The sequence below is a fragment of the Podarcis raffonei genome, chromosome 5 (assembly GCF_027172205.1).
Source record: "Podarcis raffonei isolate rPodRaf1 chromosome 5, rPodRaf1.pri, whole genome shotgun sequence".
NCBI lineage: Eukaryota > Metazoa > Chordata > Lepidosauria > Squamata > Lacertidae > Podarcis > Podarcis raffonei.
This window is the reverse complement of record NC_070606.1, coordinates 12,683,361-12,702,556: the sequence shown is the minus strand read 5'-3', so window position 1 is coordinate 12,702,556 and position 19,196 is coordinate 12,683,361. Positions and strand designations below refer to the sequence as shown.

General features: G+C 46.3%; 1 protein-coding gene across 1 annotated transcript; it reads left to right on the top strand.

The window, feature by feature from the left end:
* The first annotated feature begins 926 nt into the window (after positions 1 to 926).
* PAOX (polyamine oxidase) lies at positions 927 to 15,676 on the top strand. The gene is made up of 7 exons (XM_053387874.1): positions 927 to 1,156; positions 4,156 to 4,645; positions 6,413 to 6,612; positions 8,777 to 9,032; positions 12,186 to 12,298; positions 14,396 to 14,553; positions 15,461 to 15,676. Exons 1-7 carry the CDS (start codon positions 979 to 981, stop codon positions 15,602 to 15,604), a joined length of 1,539 nt encoding a protein of 512 aa, XP_053243849.1. The 5' UTR covers positions 927 to 978; the 3' UTR covers positions 15,605 to 15,676.
* The last annotated feature ends 3,520 nt before the right edge of the window (positions 15,677 to 19,196 follow it).

Below are 19,196 nucleotides of genomic sequence, written 5' to 3'. Positions count from 1 at the left end.
AAGTATTGGAGCCTCAGCTTCAGGATCTGTCCTTCCAGGGAGCACTCAGGGCTGATTGCTTCAGAATGGATCGGTTTGATCTTCTTGCAGTCCATGGGACTCTCAAGTGTCTTCTCCAGCACCATAATTCAAAAGCATCAATTCTTTGGCGATCAGCCTTTTTTATGGTCCAGCTCTCACTTCCATACATCACTACTGGGAAAACCATAGCTTTAACTATATGGACCTTTGTGATGCCTCTGCTTTTTAAGATGCTGTCTAGGTTTGTCATTGCTTTCCTCCCAAGAAGCAGGCGTCTTTTAATTTTGTGGCTGCTGTCACCATCGGCAGTGATCATGGAGCCCAAGAAAGTCAAATCTCTCACTGCCTCCATTTCTTCCCCTTCTATTTGCCAGGAGGTGATGGGCCCAGTGGCCATGATCTTCGTTTTTTTGATGTTGAGCTTCAGACCATATTTTGCGCTCTCCTCTTTCACCCTCATTAAAAGGTTCTTTAATTCCTCCTCACTTTCTGCCATCAAGGTTGTGTCATCTGCATATCTAAGGTTGTTGATATTTCTTCCGGCAATCTTAATTCTGGCTTGGGATTCATCCAGCCCAGCCTTTCGCATGATGAATTCTGCATACAAGTTAAATAAGCAGGGAGACAATATACAGCCTTGCCCTACTCCTTTCCCGATTTCGAACCAATCAGTTGTTCCATATCCAGTTCTAACTGTAGCTTCTTGTCCCACATGGAGATTTCTAGAGATTTAACCCCGGCGCAATTTTTTATTTTTATTTTTCGCATTTGCCGCTTTCCCACGGTCCTTCCGCGCATCGTCTCCAAGCGCCGCCGCGAGAGCGCACCAGAGCCGGAGCGCAGCAGGCGGAGGCCAAAGACTTCCGCGTTTCCTCGTGATCACGAGGGTTTTAAAAGCTTGGCCGCCTCCTTCCCGGAAGGGAGCGAGGGAGAAGCCGCCTGGCGCCCTGGAGAGCCATGGAGCGGAGGGTCGGGCGAGCTCTTGTCCGGCCGCGGGTGCTGATCGTGGGCGCGGGGCTGGCCGGGCTGGGCGCGGCTCAGCGGCTCCTTCGCCGGGGCGGCCGGCATCTGGGCGGCGTGCGCGTCCTGGAGGCCACGGGCCGAGCCGGGGGCCGCATCCGCTCCGGGAAGCTCCGTAAGAGGCGGCTGGCCGGCGGGAATCGGGACCGGGGAGAGCGGGGCGGAGGGCGGGCGCAACTCTTCCGCGTAACGCGAGGCGCGCCGGAGCGGACTTTGCGCCCCTTTGCGCTTTTCCCGAGAGAAAACTCGATCATAGAACTGCCGAGTTGGACGGGACCCTGAGGATCATCTGGTCCAACCCCCTGCGATGCAGGAATGTGCAGCTGGCCCATAAAAATATAAAAATGCAGGAATATGCGGCTGGCCCCTATAGGGAGGGATCGAACCTGCAACCTTGGTGTTATCTAACCAACTGAGCGATGCTGAAACACGTGTCTCTCCACCCTCCTGGCTTCTTGTTGTTGTCTTTCCTCATGATTACTTTGGAGTGCTCCCCATCACACACACAGCCTCTAAAATAATATTCTTTGGGGTCAGGATCGGATTCCTACCCTCCCTGAGTAGCCTAGAATATTCACATATGTTGGCATTCAAGAATGAAAAGGTTTACTTCTCCCATGGTTGATTTGAGGAAAGTGGCTGGAGCGGGTGTGTTTCTCAGTTGTTTTTGCTCCCTGCTAGCGTTGCAGCTGACTAACTGGTTAAATAAATCAACTAAAATATTTTCATCGGTACTGTGAATTAAGTGGGCAGCTGGGTTTTGGTGTTTTTTCTTTCTTTCAGCAGATCATATTCATTTGAAAATGCAATTGACTAATCGAGTGAATCAAACCATTGCGATCTAATCTGCGAAGATGTACTGAGTCACTGAGAATCCCTCTTTCTTAGCCTGAGCATAGCTGCTGCTCTCATGCTTTTCTGGTTTCTTCACTTTCCCACCCACTTGTGTTCTTGCAAAACAACACCCCCCCCCCCAAAAAAAATCCAGCACAGCCTTCATCCTCTGCAAGTCCTCATCACCGTTGCCAGAGAAGGCAAGCCATGCTTAGTCTCTGTTCCCCAGCCCCAGGAAAGTGCTTTGGAGAGCAGCAGCAGGGCTGAAATTTTACACCTAACCTGAGCAATGTACAGGGTCGCGGGTGGCACTGTGGGTTAAACCACAGAGCCTAGGACTTGCTGATCAGAAGGTTAGCGGTTCGAATCCCCGCGACGGGGTGAGCTCCCGTTGCTCGGTTCCTGCTCCTGCCAACCTAGCAGTTCGAAAGCATGTCAAAGTGCAAGTAGATAAATAGGTACCGCTCCAGCGGGAAGGTAAACGGCATTTCCGTGCGCTGTTCTGGTTCGCCAGAAGCGGCTTAGTCATGCTGGCCACATGACCCGGAAGCTGTACGCCGGCTCCCTCGGCCAATAAAGCGAGATGAGCACCGCATCCCCAGAGTCGGCCACGACTGGACCTAATGGTCAGGGGTCCCTTTACCTTTAAGCAATGTACACATTAGTGGCTTGAAATGCAGCGTTCCCCCCGCCCCCGCTCTGCTGCGTTTCAAGTTTGGTGAGGAAGTCAGATGGAAACTGGTTTGAGGGGTAGAAAATGCACAAAACAGCAGTGTTTCTCAAGCAACTACAGGATAGCTGCGAATTGTGCATATGGCTTAAAATACAGGGGGGCGAATCATAACGTATACATAGCCCTAGTTTCAGGTGGTACTGTGTGTTCTCCATCTTCTCCCCCTCTGCCCATCTGCTCTCTTGCCTAAAAGCAAAGATCTGCTTCTTCCATTACAGTGGTACCTCGGGTTAAGTACTTAATTCGTTCCAGATGTCCGTTCTTAACCTGAAACTGTTCTTAACCTGAAGCACCACTTTAGCTAATGGGGCCTCCCGCTGCCGCCACGAGCACGATTTCTGTTCTCATCCTGAAGCAAAGTTCTTAACCTGAAGCACTATTTCTGGGTTAGTAGAGTCTGTAACCTGAAGCGTATGTAACCTGAGGTACCACTGTATAGTCTCCAGCAGTTTTGACTGGGGGCGGATGGATGCAGGCTACCGAGACCATGGGTAGGCAAACTAAGGCCCAGGGGCTGGATCCAGCCCAATCGCCTTATAAATCCTGCCTGCAGACAGTCTGGGATCAGTGTGTTTTTACATGAATAGAATGTGTGCTTTTATTTAAAATGCATCTCTGGGTTTTTTGTGCAGCATAGGAATTTGTTCATTTCCCCCCAAAAAAATACAGTCCGCCCTCTCACAAGGTCTGAGGGACAGTGGACTGGTCCCCTGCTGAAAATGTTTGCTGACTCCTGATCTAGACAAAGGATCACTCCAGTGCTGCTGAAGGGGAAGAATAGGCATGTCCAGAACTCTCCACAACAAACTGCTGCTGGTTTTGGTAACAGTAGCAGTAAATCAAGCCTGCGCAGAATTCGGCAACAAGCCTCTTTTGCAGGAGAGTGCATTAGAGAACAGCGAACTCATTCTCAACAGGGTGTGTGAGAAAGGTGGTGAGGAGCCTCTAGGTTTGCAGAAACACAGAACAAATTAGAAAACTAATAATAATAATTTTATTATTTATACCCCTCCCATTTGGCTGGGTTTACCCAGCCACACTGGGCGGATTAAAGCATATACAGTGGTACCTTGGTTCTCGAACTCAAGTCCATTCAACTTCCAAAATGTTCAAAAACCAAGGCCCCGAAAACAAAGCCGACAGCCAAAACGGACGTTTGACTCCTGAACACTTAACTCCGGGTTTGTGGAGTTCGGGAGCCTATTTTTTCATCGACTAAGCCATTTTGGAGCCAAGGTACCACTGTATAAAACATATTAAGGTGAGGACACAAGAACTGCCCAGTCAAGATGTAAGCATGTTGTGAGGAGAAGGGGAGGCACAAAAGAGGACATGGCTGGCTGGAACCCTGAGCATTTTGCCGTTTGCAAATTTCCAAACACTCCTGCTGAGAGTTTTCCAAAAGTCTGAAGGCTCCAAGCATCTGAGAGCTGTGGTTTCCCTCCCTGTCTGATAGCTGGAATAAGCAGGCCTTAAAAGATTAGTCTCTTTGAGGCTTGATGCTGTGGAAACATTGGAAAGCTAATTCTTTCCCTCCTTCCTTCTAGGAGGTAAGGTGATTGAGATAGGTGCCCACTGGATCCACGGGCCCTCCAAAGAGAACCCTGTCTTCCAGCTGGCATCCGAGCATGGACTCCTGGATGAGGCCGCCATGTCTGAGGAAAACCAGCAAGTGGAAATTGGGGGCCACCCCTTAGGGCCTTCGGCCTGCTTCTCCAGTCGGGGCCAGTTGCTGAGTCCCGACATCCTTGACTCCATGGGGTTGCTCTTCTTCGCTCTCTTGGAAGAAGCGCGTGAGTTCGTGCATGCGGCCAAAGTGCCTGTGCCCAGCGTGGGCGAGTACCTGAAAGAGGCGATCGCTCGGAAGGTGAGAGAATGGTCAGATGATGAAGAGACCAAGCGGCTGAAGCTGGCCGTCCTCAACTTATTCTTCAAGCTGGAATGCTGCGTGAGTGGGACTCACAGCTTGGACCTGGTGGCTTTGGGGCCCTTCGGGGAGTACACCATGCTTCCTGGCTTGGACTGCACGTTTCCCAAGTGAGTGGTTGCCCGCTTAAAGGTAAAGGGACCCCTGACCATTAGGTCCAGTCATGACCGACTCTGGGGTTGCTGCGCTCATCTCGCTTTATTGGCCGAGGGAGCCGGCGTACAGCTTCCGGGTCATGTGGCCAGCATGACTAAGCCGCTTCTGGCGAACCAGAGCAGCGCATGGAAACGCCGTTTACCTTCCCGCTGGAGTGGTACCTATTTATTTACTTGCACTTTGATGTGCTTTCAAACTGCTAGGTTGGCAGGAGCTGGGACCAAGCAACGGGAGCTCACCCTGTTGCGGGGATTCGAACCGCCAACCTTCTGATCGACAAGTCCTAGGCTCTGTGGTTTAACCCACAGCGCCACCCGTGCTTGGCTGTCATTAAATAATAGGTTGGCTTCTCTGGTTCCCATGGGAATGGGCTGATTGGACATCCCGGCTGTGGCTTGACTTTGCAAGTGGGACATGGGTGGCGGTGTGGTCTAAACCACTGAGCCTTTTGGGTGGCGGCAGGCAACCTAAGGCCCGGGGGCCGGATGCGACCCAGTCACCTTCTCAATCCAAACCACGGACGGTCCGGGAATCCGCGTGTTTTTACATGAGTAGAATGTATCCTTTTATTTAAAATGCATCTCCAGGTTTTTTATGGAACATAGGAATTTGTTCATTTCCCCCCCAAAATATAGTCCAGCCCACCACATGGTCTGAGGGATGGTGGACAGGCCCACGGCTGAAAAAGGTTGCTGACTCCTGCTCTTGGGCTTGCCAATTGGAAGGTTGGCGGTTCGAATCCCCATTACGGAGTGAGCTCCCGTTGTTCTGTCCCAGCTCCTGCCAACCTAGCAGTTCGAAAGCACACCAGTGCAAGTAGATAAATAGGTACCGCTCCGGTGGGAAGGTAAACAGCATTTCTGTGCGCTCAGGCACTCGTCACAGTGTCCCGTTGCTCTAGAAGTGGTTTAGCCATGCTGGCTACATGACCCGGAAAGCTGTCTGTGGACAAACGCCGGCTCCCTCAGTCTGAAAGTGAGATGAGTGCCGCAACCCCATAGTCGCCTTTGACTGGACTTAACCATCTAGGGGTCCTTTACCTTTACATTTACTTTGCACATGTAACTTTACGGACATTTTTTTTCCTGGGGGTAAAGTTTGTTTGTTTGTTCATTGCAGTTGCACTGCCGTGCCTCCCAGTAGTGGCTAAATGTAAGATGTGATTAATAAACTCAAGCAGACAATGGTCTGGATTAGAAAGGGCCACAACTTTATTGATTACAGATATAGGTGGATATTTGGCTCAGGCCCCCACGGAAAAAATAAAAGTAATTATTTAATTTTTTTAAGGTAAGGAAACTCAGTCCCCCCTCTCCAGTTCCTGCTAAAAAGAACAATAACCCCTGATTTTATTTCCCTTTCCCTCACTTGTTCTGGAATTTATCTCGCTTCCCGTTGTGAGCAAACTAACCCTATGTGGGGGAGGGAAAGGAATTTCCTTGACATCTGGTGGGAGGGAGTTCCACAGGGTGGGCGCCACTACCGAGAAGGCCCTCTGCCTGGTTCCCTGTAACCTTACTTCTCGCAGCGAGGGAACCGCCAGAAGGCCCTCGGCGCTGGACCTCAGTGTCCGGGCAGAACGATGGGGGTGGAGACGCTCCTTCAGGTATACTGGGCCGAGGCCGTTTAGGGCTTTAAAGGTCAGCACCAACACTTTGAATTGTGTTTGGAAACGTGTCCAAGACCAGGCTACCTCATTTTGTCTTGCTTCTCCCCCTTAGTGGTTACGAGGGCCTCATAGACTGCCTGATGGCATCTCTGCCCAAAGGGACTGTGCAGTTTGACAAGCCGGTGAGGACAGTTCACTGGAGTAGTTCGTGCTTGGAAGAGGCTCCCGCAGGCCGAACCTTCGGAGTCCAGGTGGAATGTGAAGATGGCGAGAAGTTCTTCGCAGACCATGTCATTGTCACCGTGCCTCTAGGTGAAATTTCCTTGGCTTTCTGATTCTCACCTCCAGCTGCTGTGCTTTCGATCTCTGAGAGCACAGGCTGTAATCAGGGTTGGCATTCATCGCATCTTGCTTGGGTATGTTGTGAGCTTCAAAGTCATTTGGGCTGAGGAGAGGATCATCTGCAAGGCACTGGACAAGGGAGTCTCTCTCCAAACTCTGAGCAGAGCTTCTTCAGTTCTGAATCTGAAACACCCTTTGAAATTTGCTTTTCCCTCCAGAACTTTTAGCCCTGATTCCAACCATCAGTTTAGCAGCAGGGAGTCTCATGTGCATGCAAGGATCTGAACAGCAGTAAATTAATCTGACAAACGATTGCTTGACTTTTACTGCTAGTCTTTCCTCTCAGCCCCACACCCATGCCTCCAGGTCAATTTAGGAAATCTTCCCAGGCTCCCATCTTCAAAGCCTCTCCCCAGGCCATTCCCTTGCCAGCTTGGCACACACAAAAACACACCCTTGAGATTTTACCCCTGGGTGAAATGAGCTTTGGAAGTCTTCTTTGGAGAGCCAGTGTGGTGTAGTGGTTAAGAGTCATAGTCTCGTAATCTGGGGAACCGGGTTCGCGTCTCCGCTCCTCCACATGCAGCTGCTGGGTGACCTTGGGCTAGTCACACTTCTCTGAAGTCTCTCAGCCCCACTCACCTCACAGAGTGTTTGTTGTGGGGGAGGAAGGGAAAGGAGAATGTTAGCCGCTTTGAGACTCCTGAAGGGGAGTGAAAGGTGGGATATCAAATGCAAACTCTTCTTCCTCTTCTTCTTCTTCTTCTTCTTCTTCTTCTTCTTCTTGCTTGCTTGGACGGAGGAGAGAGAGAGGATTGTGCACTTGTGGATAGAGAGAACAATAATAATAATTTTATTATTTGTACCCCGCCCATCTGACTGGTTGCCCCAGCCACTCTGGGGCAGCTTCCAACATATATAAAAACATAATAAAACATTACACGTTAAAAGGCTTCCCTATACAGGACTGCCTTTTCAGATGTCTTCTAAAAATCAGATAGTTGTTTATTTCCTTGACATCTGATGGGAGGGCATTCCACAAGGAGGGTGCCACTACCAAGAAGGCCCTCTGTCTGGTTCCCTGTAACCTCACTTCTCGAAGTGAGGGAACCGCCAGAAGGCCCTCGGTGCTGGATCTCAGTGTCAGAGCTGAATGATGGGGGTGGAGATGCTCCTTCAGGTATACAGGGCCAAAGCCGTTTAGGGCTTTAAAGGTCAGCACCAACGGCTCTGTGGGTTAAACCACAGAGCCTAGGACTTGCCGATCAGAAGGTCAGTGGTTCAAATCCCCGCGACGGGGTGAGCTCCCATTGCTCGGTCCCTGCTCCTGCCAACCTAGCAGTTTGAAAGCGCATCAAAGTGCAAGTAGATAAATAGGTACCGCTCTGGCGGGAAGGTAAACGGCATTTCCGTGCGCTGTTCTGGTTCGCCAGAAGCGGCTTAGTCATGCTGGCCACATGACCCGGAATCTGTACGCCGGCTCCCTCGGTCAATAAAGCGAGATGAGCGCCACAACCCCAGAGTCAGTCACGACTGGACCTAATGGTCAGGGGTCCCTTTACCTTTACGAACACTTTGAGCTGTGCTCGGAAACGTACTGGGAGCCAATGTAGGTCTTTCAGGACTGGTGTTTTATGGTCCCGGCGGCCACTCCCAGTCACCAGTCCAGCTGTCACATTCTGGATTAGTTGTAGCTTCCGAGTCACCTTCAAAGGTAGCCCCACGTAGAGCGCATTGCAGTAGTCCAAGTGGGAGATAACCAGGGCATGTACCTACTGAACGAAGGTAGAATTCGCACCAGCTTCTCTGCCCAGTTTTACCTCAGGCATATTTGTTCCCCAGAAGTTTGCCAGAAGGGAATGAGTCCGTTGGGTGGAAAAGGTTCCCTGTCTTTGATCTTGTGGTGTTCTTGCTTATGGCTTCTCAGGGAGACCCACCCCTCTAAGTCATGGTTTGTTTTCCAGCAGCAGGAACTTGGTCGGTAACAAATCCAGAACTCTTCTGTAAATCCATTGGGGAGATTATTCCCCCCCCCCCAGTGCTTACTAAAGCGTTTGCACAGTCTGGTCCTGGGCACATTCCCCCAAAGTCTGTTCTTTTACTAATCTCTGTCATGTCTTTTCCTTCTCCCTAGGTTTCCTCAAAGAACACGGCAAAACCTTTTTTAACCCGCCGCTTCCGTCCCGGAAGGTGGCTGCAGTCGAAAAGCTGGGCTTTGGGACAAACAACAAAATCTTTGTGGAATTTGAGCAGCCATTTTGGGAGCCAGATTGTCAGGTGGTTGAGGTGGCGTGGGATGGAGAATCGCCCCTGGCTGAGCCACCCGCCGACTTGGAAGCTATTTGGTACCAGAAGATTGCTGGCTTTGTTGTTCTCCATCCGGCAGAGAGGTACATGGGAAAGACAGGCTAGAATGGGTTGCAGGGCAGGCCATTCTGGGATAGCTGTCGTTTGAACAAGTCATTTGAAGAAGTGTGCATGCACACGAAAGCTCATACCAATAACAAACTTAGTTGGTCTCTAAGGTGCTACTGGAAGGATATTATTATTATTATTATTATTAATAATAATAATAATTTTGTTTGAACACAGGGAGCTTATCACATGCAGATCAGGCAAACAGGGTCTTTGCATTAAACTGGGGTGGATTTGATTTAAATCAATTTGTGTGTTTCTTGTTGTTGTTTTTTAGAGTTCAGTGTTTTTTTGTTGTTTTTAAAGATTTTTATTGACACAGCAAGAAAAAAGAAAAAACACAAATACCAAATTACACACAGGAATAACCATAGACACATAATTTTCTTAGCAAACAATAAAACATATATTGGTCTTAACACTAAAGACCCAACCTCCCGTCTATTCCATATTTTGATTTCATATTACTTATTGCCAATATACACTTTTATCATAATTAAACTTTTTCTTAATATATCTAATTTCTTATATCTACCTTGCAACTATTACTGAAGTTCCTCGAATGCTGCAACAGAATTTAAACCACTATATTTATTTTTCAGATATTATTTGAAAACCTCCCATTTTGAAACAAATTCCTGTTTTGTAAATCAATTTGATTTAAATCACCATTTAAATCACTAGTCAGTAAGACTTGATTTAAATCATTTATTTATTTTTACAGAAAGACTCATTCTTGCTGGTATAATCTTAATATTTACAACCAGACGGAAAGTTTCATTTTTGGAATAATAAATTTTCAGAGTAGTTTTAACAGTTACATCAGAAATTACTGATTTGGTTATACTATTAGAAATACATAGACAGATAATTATGACATTATTGTGAGGTTTAATAAGTTAACTGTTTATATTTGGACAACTTTTCTGCTGTACTTTATTGGAAGGAGAAAAATAATCATTTCCTGAATAACAATTTAAACAATTTATTTAACTCAAGCAAGAACATTATCGCATATGTATCCATGTTTGTTAACTGATATGGTTAAACTTTTTTTAAAAAATAAAATAAAAACTTAGACTGAGTTTCAGCACACATGAAAAACTTAAATCAAATCCTTATTTCCTGATGAAAAGCCTTTGGGCTATAATGTAACTTAAATAGAAAACTATCTTTAGAAAGATTTTTCCTCCAAAAGCATTTTATTTTAAAAATCTGATTTAAATTTTTAAAAAATTACTTAAATAAAAAAAAATCTGGTTTTTTTAAAAAATTAAATCCACCCTGCATTAAATTGATGTGGGGTTATCAGCAAACTTTTGTGCAGCATTTTTTTAAAAAAATAAATTTTATTAGTATTTTCCACACAACAACAACACGAAAGATATCGAAAAATAACAATACACAACACACAAAAATCAACATTTGAAAACTAAAGAAAGCAACAACAACAAAAACAAATCCATATCTTACAAGTTAATATTATAAACACTAAAACAACAACAAGACATTGGCTTCCACCAATCCCACAGCACCTCCTTTATCTCTCATTGTGTCTTCCTGTTTTCCTGTTTTCTTTATCATCTCTATCCTAACATCTAGATATAAATCCTTCTTTCATATCCTTTCACTTCACAAGGTTATTCCAGACTCAGCCAGATTTCTGCCCTCAAACCCTGACTTTTGAGGTATTCATTTAGGCACTCCCATTCTTTTTTTACTTCACTTTTTGGTTTTTGTCTTCTTATGTCTGTCAATTTGGCTAATTCTAAGTATTCTGAGAGCTTACATAGCCACTCTCCCCTAGTGGGTAACTGATTCCCTTTCCAGTACTTAGCCACCAGGATTCTTGCTGCAGATGTTGCGTATAAGAAAAATTTAGTTTTGTCTTTTGGAATATCGTCATTTAAAATTCCGGGTCATGTGGCCAGCATGACTAAGCCTCTGGCCATTTACTATCCTTTGTGCAGCATTTCTATGGCGGCTGAGATATGCAAACAAAAATATAGAAAGAAAGAATCCAAAAATGGAGATTCAGATGTCTTTGGCAGGACTCAGGAAAGCTAGACTCCCCCTGGACCTCAGAGCTCCTGACCTCTAGCCTGGATGACTTGATTACACAAATTTGTTGGAAAAAATCAGATATGCCAAATGAATTCTTTACACCAAAGAAGAGGTACTCGTGCATGAGAGGTTATTTCAAGAGGACAAATAGCTCAGACAGTAGAGCATGAGACTCTTAATCTCAAGGTTGTGGGTTCAAGTCCCATGTTGGATGAAATATTCCTGCATTGCAGGGGGTTGGACTAGATGACCCTTGGGGTATCTTCCAACGCTACTGTTCTATGATTCTAGGAACTGTGTTAAATAACAGTAACTAAGCAAGTGGTTTTTATCTTACTGATTAAATAGTAGCAATGCACCAGAACCCACTAGTGCTCAGGAAAGAACCCCAATAGAGTTAAGTTGTGGGTGAACATATCAGACGACACAGCAATTCTTCAAACAGCTCTTGTGTATTCAGAGGCCAGAACAGAACTGAGCTGAAGGGTTCAGCCAGCCTGCTTATATAGAGCTCCAGTACAACGTTACTGTAACAACTTTCTAAAACTATCCAATCACTGAACGTCACTTTCGATCCTTCATTTGCATAACTATCTACAATATCCCCCTGCTGGCCCAGGGTGAGAACTTCAGTACATAACAAATAGGAACTTCAGGCCAAAGCTACAGAAACGTCAACAAGAATAATTAAAAATTTTGTGATTTCTATCTTGTATTTTTGTGTTGCGAACCGCCCTGGGATCTATGGATGAAGGGTGGTATGCAAATTTTAAAAATGTATAAGAATCAACTCTATACAATTTTACAGAAAAATGGCCAGCACACCACCAATAATAAAAATTATCTGGAAAACTCTAAGCTGTGCGCTGTCCTCTTAGCTAAATTGCTCTAAATTATTGGGGAAACTGTTAGAATAGCTAAGACTAAAGTGTGTGCATGAACATACAACATTGAAATCTACTTTCATAAATTTACCACTTCCAAAAATGGATTTTTATGAAGATGAAAGTAATAGGACCAGCATCTGTGGACTCTACAAAGCCTTTCTCCTTTTACCATACTAGATACGGACATATCTTATGTGGCTTCATTGCTGGGAAAGAAGCTGAATTCATGGAAACCATCACAGACGCAGAAGTCCTTTCTGCATTAACAGAAGTATTTCGTAGAGCAACAGGTACGCATGACTTCTTAGCTGTTCACAAGCGTCGGAACAAGGGGTGCAAAAACAATGCATTATTCTGTTAAAACTGCTGGCCTAAGTTTTGCAAAATGTCTCTTAATTTTGTATAATAATAATAATAATAATAATAATAATAATAATAATAATAATAAATAATTTATTTATACCCCACCCATCTGGCTGGGTTTCCCCAGTCACTCTGGGCAGCTTCCAGCAAAATATTAAAATACAATAATTCATCAAATATTAAAAGCTTCCCTAAACAGCGCTGCCTTCAGATTTCTTCTAAAAGTCTGGTAGTTGTTGTTCTCTTTGACATCTGGTGGGAGGGCGTACCATAGGCTGGGCGCCACTATTGAGAAGGCCCTCTGCCTGGTTCCCTGTAACCTCACTTCTCGCAGGGAGGGAACCGCCAGAAGGCCCTCGGAACTGGACCTCAGTGTCCAGGCTGAACGATGGGGGTGGAGATGCTCCTTCAGCTATACTGGACCGAGGCTGTTTAGGACTTTAAATGTCAGCACCAACACTTTGAACTGGGCCTGGAAACGTACTGGGGGCCAATCTAGGTCTTTCAGGACTGGTTTTATGTGGTCTCGGCGGTCACTCCCCGTCACCAGTCTAGCTGCTGCATTCTGGATTAGTTGTAGTTTCTGGGTCACCTTCAAAGGTAGCCCCACGTAGAGCGGGTTGCAGTAGTCCAAGCGGGAGATAACCAGAGCATGCACCACTCTGGCGAGACAGTCTGCGGGCAGGTAGGATCTCAGCCTGCGGACCAGATGGAGCAGGTAGACAGCTGCCCTGGACACAGAATTGACCTGCGCCTCCATGGACAGCTGCGAGTCCAAAATGACTCCCAGGCTGCGCACCTGGTCCTTCAGGGGCACAGTTACCCCATTCAGGACCAGGGAGTCCTCCACACCTGCCCACCCTGTCTCCCCAAAACAGTACTTCTGTCTTGTCAGGATTCAACCTCAATCTCTTAGCCGTCACCCATCCTCCAACTGCCTCCAGACACTCACACAGGACCTTCACCGCCTTCACTGGTTCTGATTTGAAAGAGAAATAGTGTCAAGAAGGTGCCCAATAGATTATCCTAACCTATCTTCTCTGAAAACTAGGTATTTATGGCCAAGATATTCTCTATTTTGAGAATGCAGGTCGAAAGGTTTAGGAGTTTGAGGTGAAAAAGTGACTGACAAGATGATCTACTTACTCTATGTTATCCTGAGATGGGGGTCTTCAGTTGTATGGGGGGATGCAGCTTCATTGATACTCCCTAAAAACAGGCTCAGGTGGTCTTTAATTGCAGAACTGAGGGGCTCAACAGCCAATCACAACCCATGCCTGGAAACTCTTTGGCTGTTACTGAGGCTGATGGGAGTTGGGAGTTCGACAACATTTGGAGAGACCCACAAGTTCCCTTGCCCCTGCTATACATAATTCCTAGGTCCCCGTTTTTCTTTGAATTGTCAAATCTCAGTTAAACCTGAAGAAGCCGAAGTAGTCTGTTCTCACTGGAAGAACCGCTTTAGTTCAGGTTTGGTGCTGCTTTAGATAAGGTAAAGGTGCTGCTTTAGAAAAGGTAAAGGACCCCTGACAGTTAAGTCCAGTCGCAAACGACTCTGGGGTTGCAGCGCTCATCTCGCCTTACTGGCCAAGGGAGCTGGTGTTTGTCTGCAGACAGTTTTTCCGGGTCATGTGGCCAGTAGGACTAAGCCACTTCTGGCGAAACCAGAGCAGAGCACGGAAACGCTGTTTATCTTCCCACCGAAGCTGTACCTATTTATCTACTTGCACTTTGAGGTGCTTTCGAACTGCTAGGTTGGCAGGAGCTGGGACCAAGCAACGGGAGCTCACCCCGTCGCGGGGATTCGAACCGCCGACCTTCTGATCGGCAAGCCCTAGGCTCAGTGGTTTAACCCACAGCGCCACCCGCGTCCCTTGCTGCTTATCTAGCCATGTCCCAGTGTCCTGGGTAAATTGGCTGAAGTGGCTTGCTTAACACAGCCGTCTCATGATGTTAAAGGTACTTGATATGAAATCGGGGCTAGCAGGCAAGATACTCACCCGCTCTCTGTGCACTTGGGTCAGGAAATCCACAACTTGCTCCTCCGAGGAACATCCTGCGCTCGAAATGGTACAGCGAGCCTTACACCAAAGGATCCTACAGTTACGTGGCTGTTGACAGCTCCGGAGATGACATAGATGCCCTTGCTCAGCCCCTCCCTGAAGACACATCTGATTCCAAGGTAACCCATTCTGGATTTCTGGCTGTATTGGAGCTTGTGTCTATCAGCATCTGTTGAAATATCCACAAGCCACGACACGCCCCCTGTGTGTGTGTGTGTGTGTGTGTGTGTGTGTGTGTGTTTGTTTGTTGATATTGTTTATTGTTTGTTTGTTTATTGTTTGTTTGTTTATTGTTTGACTTTATATACCACCCTATCGGAAGGTCCACAAGCCACAACACACACCCTGTTTGTTTGTTGAATTTATCTACCGCCCTATACCCTGGGGGTCTCAGGGTGGTTCACAGAATAAAATCACGATATAAAACCACAAAATACATAATAAAAACAACAACCCAATAGCCCCCCCCAAAAAAAAAACACGTTTTAAAAGGGCATAGGATGTAAATCAGATCAACCAAAGGCCTGGTTAAAAAGGAACGTTTTTGCCTGGTGCCTAAAGGTGTACAGTGGTACCTCGGGTTACAGACGCTTCAGGTTACAGACTCCGCTAACCCAGAAATAGTACCTTGGGTTAAGAACTTTGCTTCAGGATGAGAACAGAAACCGCACGGCGGTGGCAGCAGCGGGAGGCCCCATTACCTAAAGTGGTAGCTCAGGTTAAGAACGGTTTCAGGTTAAGAACGGACCTCCAGAACAAATTAAGTTCTTAACCCGAGGTACCACTGTATAATGAAGGTGCCAGGCAGACTTCCCTGGGGAGAGCATTCCACAGGCGTGGAGCCACTGCAGAGAAGGCCCTGTTGTCGTGTTGCCACCCTCTGGACTTCTCCAGGAGGAGGCACATGAAGGACGTTGCATTAACAGAGACATTGTTTGATTTTCCATGCCTCTCGACTTTTTTGCCTCCCACTAACGGGTTTTCACCCAAACAGGGCTAAACTAATACTGCTATTTCTTGTTGCAGCCGCCACAGGTTCTGTTTGCGGGAGAAGCTACACATCGCACGTTCTATTCGACTACTCATGGTGCCTTGTTGTCAGGCTGGAGAGAAGCGGATCGTCTCCTTGACATCTACGATATGTCCGAATCGCCACATGCTGCATTGTAAGCCAGAAGCTGAGATAGCAGCGGTTTCTTTTCCTGCTCCCAAGTAATCATTAAAAGTGGTATGTCAGTATAACTACCACCCCCTGCATCCACTTTTTTTAATCGAGATAAAAATGCCTTGGAGGAATAATTTTTCTCGATCGCTGGAATCACAGTTGCAAAACGACATAGTTTCCACTGTGTGCAACAAATAACATCCAGTGTTAATGATTAGCCAGCTCCGTTTTCTGGTCCTGGAATATAATTTCTTACCCTTGAAAGCACTGAGCTGAATCTTTGCATTTGTTTTCTCATACTGAGGCAGTGTAGTACTTCGTTAAATTTTGTCGGTGATCACACGAAAACATCAAAGAGACATTCATCTCACGCCCCTCTCAAAACAGGTGCGGTAGAATAGCTTAAGCAAATCTTACCACATTTCCAGTGTGCTATGTATTTTAGTATATTGGGAGCAGGGCATCCCTGTAGGCCAGGGGTAGACAAACTAAGGCCCGGGGGCCGGATCTGGCCGAATCGCCTTCTCAATCTGGCCCACGGACGGTCCGGGAATCAGCATGTTTTTACATGAGTAGAATGTGTGCTTTTATTTAAAATGCATCTCTGGGTTATCTGTGGGGCATAGGAATTCATTAATTCCCCCCCAAAAAATATATATAGTCCGGCCCCCCACAAGGTCTGAGGGACAGTGGACTGGCCCCCTGCTGAAAAAGTTTGCTGACCCCTGCTGTAGAGACCTGGGAACCATGCATCTTTAGGATAGCAGGACAGTGTGTTTAATAGTCTTTGGCAAATTGCAGGGGAAGGAACAGTATTTTGACAAGTGATGCTTGGGTCCCATGAATATAGAAGGCAAAGGACGTGGAAGGAGAAAAAGATTCCTTGTCTTTTCAAAGTAGGGAGACTTTTGCTTCCCACTGTGTTAAACCTGCAGTTGATAGAAAATGCAGAGAAGAAGACAAGCTCTGGGGAAGTATTAGTTTTTATGAGGAAACAAGTTCGGAAGATTAAGGATGAGAGAAGTCTTGCGTTTTTGAGCAAATGTGGATCAAATTTGAGCTAATCATTTAGCATGAAATTAAACTGTTAGAAGCTACAAGCAAACAAAAGGTCTCACACTGACGTTTTGATGCTTGAAAAGTTCCTTAGCAGGCTTTATTTTTAATTAAACATGAACAAAATTGTGCTCTACAAGTTAACTTTTGGAAGAGGCTGGTACCCAGCATGATGAGGTTTCATAACCAATAACTTCAACTCATTATTGATCCTCCTCAGTGGCAGTGAAGGCGACAAAGACATTCTTTGCTGCCTCCATTGCATCCTCAATGTGCGCCCAACAGAGTTTTCCAGGGAGCACAGGGACTTTTATGGTTGCACCTAAAGGAGGTGGTGGAACTGACCATGGCTTGCTGAGCATGCATTCTGCCAATGTAGGTCAATGCAGGGTTTGATGGCGGTCAGACACAGTCTCAGATTACTGACTCATCACCTGCTGCTGTGCTTTGTCTTCATAGCAATAATTGCTGGAAAACCCTTATTGCAAAGATGCGTGCCGCAAATGGCAGCAGCACAGATATTGCTTCACCAGCAGGCTCAGGATACTCAATGATAACTGAGTAATTTGGTCACATGAGGCCAAAATTTAGATAACCTCGCCTCCAAATAATATTTGAAGGTCCTGTCTATCACGTGTCAGTTCAATGAGTTGCATCTGTACAAAAACAGCTTTGTGACATCAGAGCGATGTCACTCAAACTTCTCCTTTTTTCCAGCAGGAAAGTAATGGGAAAATTTTGACTAAGCAAATTTCAAATCACCTTTGGCTTAACTATTAACTAAGCCTAGTGGCAGATTTGGTGACAGCTCATCACAAGGTCCTCGTACATGGAGTTGCTTTGATTGACTACTATAGCTTGCCTCTGATATGTACAGTAGTTGCTGCTTTTGGTACCTGCACATCAGAAGAGGGCAGCTGTAGTCAAAACAACTGTTCTGCTATCTGCCGTCAGAAAGTGTTTCCCAAGACTTGAGCCTTTCTGACACTCAGTTACTGGTGTCAATAAAACAACAGGTTTGAAAAGGTATTTGTCATACCGGTTAAGGATTAAAGCAGTACAGTAGTACCTCGGTTTACGAACTTAATCCGTTCCGGAAGTCCGTTCTTAAACCAAAACCATTCTTAAACAGAGGCGTGCTTTCCCTAATGAGGCCTCCTGCCGTTGGTGCCCTTCCACTGTTCGGATTCCGTTCTTAGACTGAAGTAAAGTTCTCAAACCAAGACACTATTTCCAGTTTTGCAGAGTTTGTAAACCAAATCGTTCTTAAACCGGACTGTTCTTAAACCGAGGTAGCTCTGTAATGATTTTGGGTCGACTTATAAAGCCTGCGACCCACTTGCATGTGCTTTGTGACCCACAGGAAACACTAGCCTAGAGGATAAATTGTGCTCCCCACTGTTAACCCATAAAATCAAAGTTACAGCATTGCACTTCTCATCGTTAAAGCGCTGTGATATAGTTCGTATTCCTCTTGCCATGTTTGGTCTGTTGAAAGTACGCTACAGTAGTGAGGAAGAGGGTTAAGACCCATCTCTAGTGGGGTTTACCAGGATGAGAGAGAGACTGACATTGACATTGGACAGACATAATGGCACTCACAGATAAAGCACTTGTGTTGTGTACATGCTCCATCAAACACCAGCGCACTTAGCGTATGGAGCAGCTACCTCTATCTTCATCCAAGCATCTTATGCATGACCAAGCAAGTTACCTGTGGCTTTTGTTGTTTTTGTTTTGCCCCTAACAGAGCGGTTCTTGGGATTACAGCACAGAATTAGCCAGGCTAGAATCAGGATGTTGCCCAAAGCTTAACAGCAATTTACACAGGAAGCGGAGGGAACATTATTAGAATTGCACCAGGTGGCCACAAGGCAGCTCAAAAGGACAACCGAGTTTCCCACAGAAAGAATGTCCAAAAATATTTCTTTCCCCACCCCAGACCTTTAATCACAGATCTTGCAGGCGCTTTCCCTCAAGGTGGGTGCCGCTGCCCTGGGCCAAGACCTGTCCGTTGTGCCGGCTCGTGTTGGCAGAAGGCACAGAGAGCTGCTAGTACCAGTTGGTGCAGGAGATGAGATAGCGGACGTCATCCAGCAGGTCTAGGAGCCAGCCTGTGCGCTGGCTGGGGCCCCTTTCTCGCTCTCCACTGGGGGAAGGTGGTGGCAGTGGTGTCGGGATGTGAATGGCATGTTCCTCGACGGCCACCTTTGCAACCTCCACAGCTGGAATCTCCACAGCTGGAACTTCCGCATCTGGAACCTCCACATCTGGAACCTCCGCAGCTGCAACGTCCGCAGCTTCCTCTTCCTGGGGGTCCCCCGATGGTGCCTCTTCACTGCTCATTCTGAGGTTGGGGACAGAAAGAAACTTTGGATTAGGCACAGCTTGGTTGTTGCTTAGCTGTACTTGGGCACCTCTATGGTGAAAGCCCTATAAGCCACCGTTCGTATGTGTGTGTTTGTGTATTAATTTTAAATTAAATTTTCCAATTTACATTTCAAAATATCCATTTAAACAACCTTAAATCAATGACTTCTT

What these genes read in the sequence shown, in the direction of transcription:
- PAOX (XM_053387874.1), top strand. Translation starts at nt 979, where the DNA reads ATGGAGCGGAGGGTCGGGCGAGCTCTTGTCCGGCCGCGGGTGCTGATC. An exon ending in GTTCTCCATCCGGCAGAGAG is followed by an intron (nt 9,033 to 12,185) that starts GTACATGGGAAA and finishes TTACCATACTAG; the next exon opens with ATACGGACATATCTTATGTG. An exon ending in AAGACACATCTGATTCCAAG is followed by an intron (nt 14,554 to 15,460) that starts GTAACCCATTCT and finishes TTCTTGTTGCAG; the next exon opens with CCGCCACAGGTTCTGTTTGC.